Here is a 9840-nt window from a genome sequence, read left to right as displayed (position 1 = left end):
TCCAATAAGTAACTTGTACTAGGTCATGTGACTGCTTAGTAAAAAAATAAATAGAAAATTGGACAATAAGCAAAAGTTTTTGTAACTTATGAAACAAAAATATATGTATAAAATAATATTTGTATCGATATTGCTTAGGGTTACAGTCTTTGTGGGCAATTTTTTAGAATAAAGAACTCAGTCTGGCTCGATTTCCACGTGAACTTCAGAGAGAAATCAAATTAACCTGACCTGAGTCCCCTAGCCAATTATTCACTATTAATCCCTCTCGAGTCCTCTTGTTTGCCTCATTTTCTAGGCGTAATAAAGCAACATTATCGTCCTAATTAGAAATAATAAAAAGCAGCAACGTTATCCATCATATTGATCATCGGATGGGATGGGAGCTCATCCACACTCATATCGTTTCCTGTCCACACACACGTCTTTAACTGCAATTTCCTCTTTTGACCAAAAACAGCAAAAATTAACTTTAATTTCCTTTTCACAGTGAAAAATGAAAGGGAAGAAAAATCCCCTTCACAAAATTTTCTCTGCCTTTTTGAAGCGACATTAGCCAACTAGTTTGTTTAACAAAGCCAAGATCCTCTAGCTTGGTTCCGGAGGCACCACTTTCAAGCTTCGTACCCACTCGCAAAAACTAGGCTCATCAAAACTAATAAAACTGTTTTTCAGCTTCGTCCGCTCTTCTGTTCTCAATGTTCGTAGCTGTGGGAATCTTGCCTCCTGCAGTATATGCAACAATTTGTTATGTCATTCACACCAACGTAAACAGAATGATACCAAAGTAAATAGGAAACCGTTTAGGATTACAAAGATATTAGCCACATTCGCCACTGTTTGTTGTCTTCACTCTCACCTGCTCATAAGGAGGATCCTTGTGTGCGGGTATGAGCCGAGATACGAAATATCGAGCCTGAGAACTTCCTTCCTGTTTATCAACCAGACCATTAGGTTCATCTTCATTTCTAGACATTACAAAGCGCAAAGGGAACGCTACTCGAGACTCACAGAGTACAGAACAACGAAAGAATATACAAAGGAATAACCTTGAACGACAGGATCCGAGGAGCCGGAAACCTCAGTTCAGTGAGCTCTTCAGCTAATGTTCTGCAAGCCGCTAAAGCAGCTGCACTTTTTCCTTCATCAGCAGCAAGTTCAGCACCCTGAATACACCATTCAAAAGAAATCTGTTCAACTAAAAGATATGGAAACAATAAGAGATGAAAAAATAAATGATATTTCTGAACGGAGAAAAACTTGAGCAACAAAGAGAAACCAAACTTTGAGTTTAAGACCAGAGACTGCTCTAAGTAATACTCCGTTTCCTGCTTGTGGATGTTATCATATGAATTTGTAGACTGCTCAAGAGCACAGCACAACCATATTTTATACAGTTATTATTTCAAGGATTATAAATTAGCTTTGTGCAATAGGATTTGCTATAGAACTTCAAAAGCTAACTCCCACCCAATAAAGAATTAATTGAAACAAGGAACATCCCTAAAAAGCTTTGGTGTTGATGTTTATAACGACATTGACGATGTTACCACCACCACCAATACTCACCCCCATCAATTTTGTTTCTGCAAGATCCTAATTCACTCATTTCACCCCCCCCCCCTTAATTCCTATATTACCATTTCCATCCACCTTCCTCTGCTAAGCCTAACTCTAAAACTCAAGTTAATAATGCTTAAAAATCTGGCATTTCCCTATATTTCTAGAGGCTTCTGTTAACCCATGCTTAAGACCAGACACATGAATTTTAAGTTTGTCACAATAGTCACACCATTATCAACATGTAGTAAATCACTATATTACTCTTCAAAGCATCCAATCCAAAGAGTGCAAGAATTACTCACAATATCCACTTCATCACTGTGGATAACTGTAACAAAATCATGGAAATCTTACAATCATACACATCATCACCATCGATAATTGAGGTTTTTAGTTTAAATCACCCTTTCAGTAATTTTATGCGAGGATAAACATTTATGTAAAGTTTTTAATAAAAGCCTGTGCAAATAGGTTTGAAGGGTGGCATTTCCTCTCTCTAGTCTTGAAAGATTCTGCTGTTTCTCTCTAGTACAGTCCAAGAAACAACCATGAATGCAGATCACCACAAGGGTAATCATCTTCTTATCAGCTTTCCCAAAAAAAATCCTTGACCAAAAACAAGTGGCAGTTTCTAGACCGAACCCCCATCACTTATAACAATTGCAATAACTCAGTGAAAGAGCATTGGAAAGAAAATATGATGAATATTATCATCATTACCTTTACATAAAGAATGACAATAAAGAGAACTAGAGATAAACATGCATAGGTCTTCTTCCCTAGAGCATATCACAAGTATTATCATTTCCAGGGGGAAGAAACCAAGTAAAGTGCTGCTCCTTAATAGGCATCCTAGCCTCCAGATTATCTTATACATCAAGATTTTCTAATGAGTAAAAAAATGATTTACGAGAGAAAATTCCAGAACTGTGAATAGTGATACTACAACAGTCACTTCAAGTGATTCCATTTAGATTCTGCACTTACACATATAAAACTTCATACATCAGAGGCAGGAATAGTATTTCTGATTTTTTTGGGGGACAATAATAGCAAGTCTTAAATGCTTTTCATTTTAAGTCCAATCAATGTCAGAAATGACAAGGTTATGGCCCTTCTGGCAAGATAGATGGCATGCAACATTTAGAATAAATAAAAATTGACAAATGTATGAACCAAAGCACATACCAACCAAATGAAGACATCTGTGCCATGATCAAGGACAACTGCTGCATCTGACTGCATAGCAAGGTCATAAGCTGGTAGTTCCTCAAATGTTCCCCCTTCCCGATGCATTAAACAACGAGGTGCTACCATTCGGAGTGAGAGATCAAAGGATGCATTCAGAAACAAGTTTCGTATTACAGATCTCTCATCTTCATGGCCAACAATGCTTCCCAGCAGTGGGCCCCTTCTTAGATGAAGCAGGAGCTCTGGCAATAAAGGGATCTCCTTTGGAAACCGATAAAGCTTTGACTTTGGTACTTGAGACCCAAATTTCAGAGCAATGTCTTTAATTCTTTCATCTATTGTTCCTCGCATATCAATTGCATCTGAAAAGTTTTTAGCTCGCAAGAGAGTCCTTTTTGCAATAAGAACTGCTGCAACTTCATCTTGAACACTTGCAAGATATGCTGAAACACTATCAACTGTTGGCAATCTAACAGTAATTACTCTTGATATATCAGCTTGATACACATTTAAATACTGGATTGTAAACTGGAAATACACATACTCAGTCCTAATGTCCCTCTTATTTTCCAAGGAGAGTGAGAAGCTCTGTGTCTCTTCAACACTAAGCATTTGTATGTAAAGAGAAGTGTCATTTTTGAAGGTTTCATGAGTGTCAATATGTGCCTCTTCACCAGGACCCACAACTTGAGTTATGAGAATGTCATCGGAACAGCGTATTGCCAAGAACCCACGGGAGCCTGCAGCCCTGGTAGATGCCCTTTGTAAGTTCACACCAAAGGCTTCCCCAAAGTCGTCATGGAGAACAAAAATGCCTCCAGAAGCTTTTGCAAGAGGCTGCAAAACAGGAACTCTTACAGGGCATTGCCCAGCGCACAAAATGTCAACCACTGTATTTTGTCGGTGTGCCTCTTGACCCAGATGCTCCATCCATTTCAATGCAGTCTTTTCCATATGAGGATAATTTGGGTGACTGAAAGAATGAGGAACAGATCCAGGACCATATGTATTAGGCCCACCAGCACAAACAATGATTCTGCTATTACCTCCAGACCTTTTAATTACCCCTCGAGACATTTCTCCTGATGGCCCTTGAACTATAGCAAGAGCAACCTCAACTGCCGTCCCCAGGCACCGATCTCTAGAAGTTTCTGGAGTTTTCATTTTGTATGGCCTCAATGATGAGAATATGGCATGTGCCACTGGTAAGGAAGCATGCATTGGAGACAAGTATATACCAGTTCCATATATCAATGCTTTTAAGGCATCCTGACTTGGTGATTTAGCTCCTGGAAGCACATCAGCAGATGCAAATGATTCCTCTGAAAAGTCATAGACTGATACTGTGCGACCATACAGTATTATTCCAATTCTTGTTGTCGGGGGAAGTGAATCAACAAATGCATGCAAGGAGCTTTGTAAATCCCACAGATGTGGTTCGTCTAAACACTCATCTATGACAAGAACTATAGGTGCAGACATTCTTGAGTCAGAAACAGGAACAAAACCAGGTCTATTGTTCCCAGTTTGAACATAATCAACCATTGGAGATGACAACTCTGGAAAATTACAAAGATCTTCCTTGCAAGGAACTATGTATTCTCCCTCACTTCCATTCAGTTCTCGGCAAATTACACATTGCCACTGACCTGAGCACAATAAGATGTTGCAAAAAATATTTGCATAAGCTCCACAGCTGTGGCAGCGATGAGGATCACGTTGTATTATCTGGGGACCAGGTGAAATTCCCCTTCCAGGTGAAACCAAGGCCCCAAAACCCAAACTGGGTACATTTGCTTGTTTCTTTTGTTTCAACGCCTATATAACAACATGCGTGGGCGAGAGGTTCAATTAAATTTTTAACTGTCTAGGGAAACATACTTTCTTTCAAACATATATATAAAGTGCGTGGTTACTTAAAGTGTATATATATCAACCAAAAACGAAATCTAACATGTCCTTACTTAAAGTGTGTAGTTAAAGAAATATAGAGGCAGCTATAAGTTCTAAAAAAGTTAAAAAATCAACCCAAAGTTACATATGTACAAACAAATAGTACAACCATAAAGGTTGAAAACCAAGAGAACAAGACAGATACCTTATGAGCTGAGAATAGGACATATGGTGATTCTCCAACAGGCACAGCATCATCCTCTGTATCATTAGAAAGTTGGTGATGTAGTTCATGCGAGCCATTCGAAAAATTGGGAGGCGAAGATGTTGGCAAAAATGTGCCCGGGGTGAAAGCAACTGGCTGAGGAGTTGCAGGTGAAGCACGAAAAGGCACAGCAGCAGGCCGCACAGGGGAAGTAAAAACAGGAGGTCCAGGGGGTGTACTCAGATGAGGAATAGGGCTGCCAGTTTTCAACCCATTAGCTGGTGATGGTGCATTTGGGGTTTTGATGGATGGAGAAGGAGTTTGATCTTGTTGAAACTTTGGTGGAGGGAATCTCGGAGCAATTAAAGGTGGTGGAGGAATAGAAATTTTCTCAGGGTCAAGAGATAGTGTGTCTGGGCGTGAGGGAGTGATACTGACAGAGTATCCAATGGGAGGCTGCGGTGGATTTGACATCAAAATTTTTGAAATCTCTCTATAGAAAACAAAAGAAGCTGAAGAATCCGGGATTAAGAATTAAAATTTATAATGGCAAAGTAGAAATAAATTATGTCGAAACCCAGTTGTAGAAAGCGAGGGCTTCGAGTTGGAAGGCAAACTGAACGAGTTATTCATATAAATTGAACTGAGATGATAAGAAACAGTCTGACAAGTAGGTTCACACAAGGATCTTATTGAAACCCAAAAGATTTCGAAAAAAGAATGAACTAATAGGAGGCCTTTGATGAACAAAAACCTCCCAAAACCCCAGAGTCCAAAATTGAGATAAAAAAGAATGAATCGAACGGAATGGAATCAAGGGAAAAACCCTAGTGGGTCCCCAACACTTCACAATTGAAGATTCTTCTTCTTCTCGCTGCTTAGAAATACGCTCTTGTACTTGTACACACAACTCAATCAAATCTAAGACAGGGAAATCATGAAATTCACAATATTGAATTAATTCAATCGAACTATGAACGGAAATGCAATCAAGAAAAGGATCTAGGGTTTCTATTACATTGAGAATCGGAATTCAGCTGGAGTCAAATCGATAAGAAATTAAACAGAAAATTGGAAATTTGCGTACCTTAGGCTGAGAGCGAATTGGCGAAGACTCGATTGAGGATGATTTGATGAGACAGAGAATCTGTGGGTTTTTTTTTCTGAAACGCAGAAAAATCAAAGACCCTCTCTTGACTTGAAGGAGCTTTCTCTTCTCTCGTGTCCTTCGCCTTTGCCCACCGTGTGTTCTTCATTTTTTCTTTCTTTCTTTTTTTTCTTTTTATATAAATATTTACGTTTTAGGCGCATTTGGGGAGGGAAATGGAAAACTGTGATTTTTGACATTTTGGGCATAGTGCGGTAAAGATTTTCACCTTACGCTTTTATCACTGCCTTGCACGATTGGCACTGCTTCTTGTTTTGATTGGTGGAAATGAACCTCTTCGGATCCCTTTCTCCTCATTCATTAAATCAGGAGATTCGTATTGTTAAAATTTGATCTAATGGTTACAAACAGGAACCAACTTTAAAAGTTATAATAACTTCAACCATTGGATCAATTATCAACGGCACAGATTCTCCGATTTGATGGATTAGGATGAAGGGATCTGAAGATGATCCCTTTCCTTGATTGGAAACCAACCTTAGATATATTGCCAACAGTGTTTTCTTACGTGGCAACTCCGCATGTGTAAGTTTATCTTACATTGTCGGTCCCAAACTCGGATAAGGGAGGAGGGGGAGGGCGTTAGGTAGTCGACAACCGGCACTCCTAGTTTACGTCGAATCCTTATGAAAATGAATCCAGAACGAAATCGCGCTAAAGCTAGGGCATCACTCATAAGTGGCAAGCTGTGTGGCCTTAGCACAATGATAAATGAGCAAGGGTCACTATATCTTCATCGGCACCCGGATGCAGTGTTAAATGAGCAAGGGGGTCATAGAAATTTCTTTTTGAACGACTCCACTAAAAGTTGTTTGGAAGCATATGCTCCTATCAACTTTACACAGGACACACAAAAGAAGTACTTTGATCCTATTAGACGGGGAGGGTGAAAAAGCTATGATAGAAGGGTAGAGTTCAAGAGAGTATAATGCGTTTAGGAACGTGGAATATATGAACCTTAACAGGAAAATCTATGGAAGTAGTAGAAGTTATGGTGAGGAGAAGGATAAGTATTATGTGCCTACAAGAAACTAAGTGGGTTGGTCTTAAGGCAAATGATCTAGAAAACTCAGGTTTTAAACTTTGGTATTCGAGCACAAATAGAATGAGAAACAGTATTGGCATCATTGTGGACAAGACCTTGACACAAGATGTTGTAGATGTCAAAAGGGTAGGAGATAGAATTATGGCAATCAAGATTGTAATAGGACAAGAACTCATCAATGTGATTAGTGTGTACGCACCTCAAGTACGGTTGGATACGAGTTTGAAGGAGAAATTTTGGGAAGATCTTGGAGACTTGGTGCAAGGAATTGCTCAAACGGAGAAGGTATTTATATAAGGAGATTTAAATGGACACGTGGGCAAGGAGACAAGCAACTATGGAGGTTTTCATGGTGGCTATGGTTTTGAGGAGAGAAACGAGGATGGGGAAGCCATCTTGGATTTTGCAATGGCATATGATATCTTCTTAGCCAACACCTTCTTTAAGAAGAGAGAAGAACATGTGATCACCTACAAGAGTGAGTAGACAAAAACACAAATAAATTTTCTTCTAATGAGGAAAGGGGATCGTATAACTTGTAAGGATTACAAAGTTATATCGGGAGAGAGCTTAGCTAATCAACATCGCTTGTTGGCGATGGATGTACATATCAAAAGAGAGAAAAAAAGAACATGACCTGGAAGTGCCCAAGGACTAGATGGTGGAATCTAAAAGGAGAAAAACAAGTCATTTTCAAAGAGAAAGTAATCACCTAATGCATGTGGGATAGAGAGGGGGAAGCTAGCCAAAGGTGGGATTTCTTGGCTAGTTGTATCCGAAAAGTAGCAAATGAGGTATTAGGAGAGTCCAAGGGCTTTGCTCCACACCAAAAGGAATCTTGGTGGTGGAATGAGGAGGTACAAATAAAGGTGAAGGCTAAGAAGGAATATTGTAAAGCCTTATACAAGGATATGACTGATGAAAATGGTGAAAGGTATAGAATAGCGAAGCAGGAGGCGAAGAAAGCTGTGAGAAAAGCTAAGCTAGCGGCTTATGACGATATGTATAAGCGACTACATACCAAAGAAAGAGAGTTGGAAATCTATAAACTAGCTAGAGTAAGAGAAAAGAAGACAAGGGACCTAAACCAAGTGAGGTGCATCAAGGATGAGGATGGAAAAGTTCTTGCTACAGAGAACGCGGTCAAAGACAGATGGAGATGTTATTTTCATAATCTTTTCAATGAAAGACATGAAAGAAGTACTTCTTTGGGGGAGTTGAGTGACTTAGAAGAGTGTAGAAACTACTCCTTTTACCATTGAATCATGAAGGAAGAAGTGGTTGTAGTTTTGAAAAAGATGAAGCATAGAAAAGCAGTGGGCCCAGATGATATACCAATCAAAGTGTGGAAAGTCTTGGGAGAGACGGGTATAGCATGGCTCACTGACATTTTCAATAAGATTTTGAAAACGAAGAAGATGCCAAATGAGTAGCGAAAGAGCACTTTGGTGCCTATCTATAAGAATAAGGGTGACGTACAAAATTGCATGAACTATAGGGGTATTAAGTTAATGAGTCGTACAATGAAGCTCTAGGAGATAGTCATTGAGCATAGATTGAGGCGAGAGACACGGGTTTCGGACAACCAATTCAGGTTCATGCCAGGGTGCTTAACCATGGAGGCAATCTATCTCTTACGAAGATTGATGGAAATATATAAAGATAGGAAAAAGGATTTATACATGATCTTTATAGATTTGGAAAAAGCATATGATAGGGTCCCAAGAGACATTCTTTGGAGGATTTTAGAGAATAAAGGAGTATGAGTAGCATATATCCAAGCTATAAAGGATATGCATGATGGAGCAAAGATCGCCGTAAGAATTCATGAAGGACAAACCGAAAGCTTCCCCATAACTGTTGGGTTGCATCAAGGCTTATCCTTAAGTCCTTACTTTTTTGCATTGGTAATGGATGAGTTAACGGGACATATTCAAGATGATATTCCTTGGTGTATGCTTTTCGTAGACGAAATAGTGTTGATAGATGAAACTCAGGAAGGGGTAAATGTGAAGCTTAACATTTGGAAAGAACTGTTGGAATCTAAAGGTCTTCGCCTAAGTCGATTAAAGACAGAATATATGGAGTGCAAGTTTAGTGCAAATGGATGACAAAATGAGTTAGGGGTGAGGATCAGAGATCAAGAAGCACCAAAGAGTGACCATTTTCGCTACCTAAGATGTATCTTGCAAAAGAACGAAGAATTAGATGGAGACCTCAACCATAGAATACAAGCTGGATGGATGAAGTGGAAGAGTGCATCCGGCGTGTTGTGTGACCTTTGTATGCCACTGAAACTCAAGGAAAATTTTTATAGAACGACAATAAGGCTGGTGATGTTGTATGGCACGGAATGTTGGGCAGTAAAGCATCAACACGTACATAAAATGGGTGTAGCGGTGATGAGGATGCTTCGTTGGATGTGTGGGCAAACAAGAAAGGATAAGATTAGGAATGAGGATATCCGAGGTAAAGTAAGAGTAGCCGAAATTGAAGGAAAGATGAGAGAAAATCGGTTATGGTGGTTTGGACATGTGCAAAGAAGGCCTACTAACGCTCCGGTTAGAAGATACGATTACTGATGCTCCGGGGTAGAAGAAGACCTAGGAAAACTTTGGAAGAGACTCTAAGAAAATACTTAGAGTACTTGGATCTAACGGAGGACATGTGTGAGATCTCGTACTTTAGATATATCTATATATATATATTGTATTTAAAAGAGTTTTTAAGGTTTTCCTTTTAGTACATTACGTACATGTGTGTTTTATACATAAG

General features: G+C 39.2%; 1 protein-coding gene across 2 annotated transcripts; it reads right to left on the bottom strand.

The window, feature by feature from the left end:
* Nucleotides 1-338: 338 nt before the first annotated feature.
* Nucleotides 339-6165, bottom strand: LOC114827080 (protein transport protein SEC23 A-like). 2 transcript variants are annotated; one of them, XM_029108697.2, is made up of 6 exons: nucleotides 5940-6165; nucleotides 4853-5773; nucleotides 2752-4572; nucleotides 1050-1166; nucleotides 860-931; nucleotides 339-726 (listed from the first exon to the last, which is right to left on the bottom strand). In XM_029108697.2, the coding sequence occupies exons 2-6, from the start codon at nucleotides 5324-5326 to the stop codon at nucleotides 589-591; spliced, it is 2622 nt and encodes an 873-aa protein (XP_028964530.1). In that variant the 5' UTR covers nucleotides 5327-5773; nucleotides 5940-6165; the 3' UTR covers nucleotides 339-588. The 2 variants fall into 2 exon arrangements, with proteins under 2 accessions (XP_028964530.1, XP_028964531.1); XM_029108698.2 differs by having other exon boundaries at nucleotides 814-931; nucleotides 5940-6108.
* Nucleotides 6166-9840: the final 3675 nt, after the last annotated feature.

This window comes from Malus domestica, chromosome 09, assembly GCF_042453785.1.
Source record: "Malus domestica chromosome 09, GDT2T_hap1".
Classification (NCBI taxonomy): domain Eukaryota; kingdom Viridiplantae; phylum Streptophyta; class Magnoliopsida; order Rosales; family Rosaceae; genus Malus; species Malus domestica.
Note: the sequence above shows the minus strand (reverse complement) of the source record. Positions and strands in the feature narration are given on the sequence as shown.

Excerpts from the sequence above, each read along its gene's own strand:
- LOC114827080 (XM_029108697.2), bottom strand. The coding sequence starts at position 5,326 with ATGTCAAATCCACCGCAGCCTCCCATTGGATACTCTGTCAGTATCACT. Across the intron at positions 4,573-4,852 it reads TCCTATTCTCAGCTCATAAG|GCGTTGAAACAAAAGAAACA; the intron begins GTATCTGTCTTG and ends GTTGTTATATAG. Across the intron at positions 727-859 it reads AGGATCCTCCTTATGAGCAG|GAGGCAAGATTCCCACAGCT; the intron begins GTGAGAGTGAAG and ends CATATACTGCAG.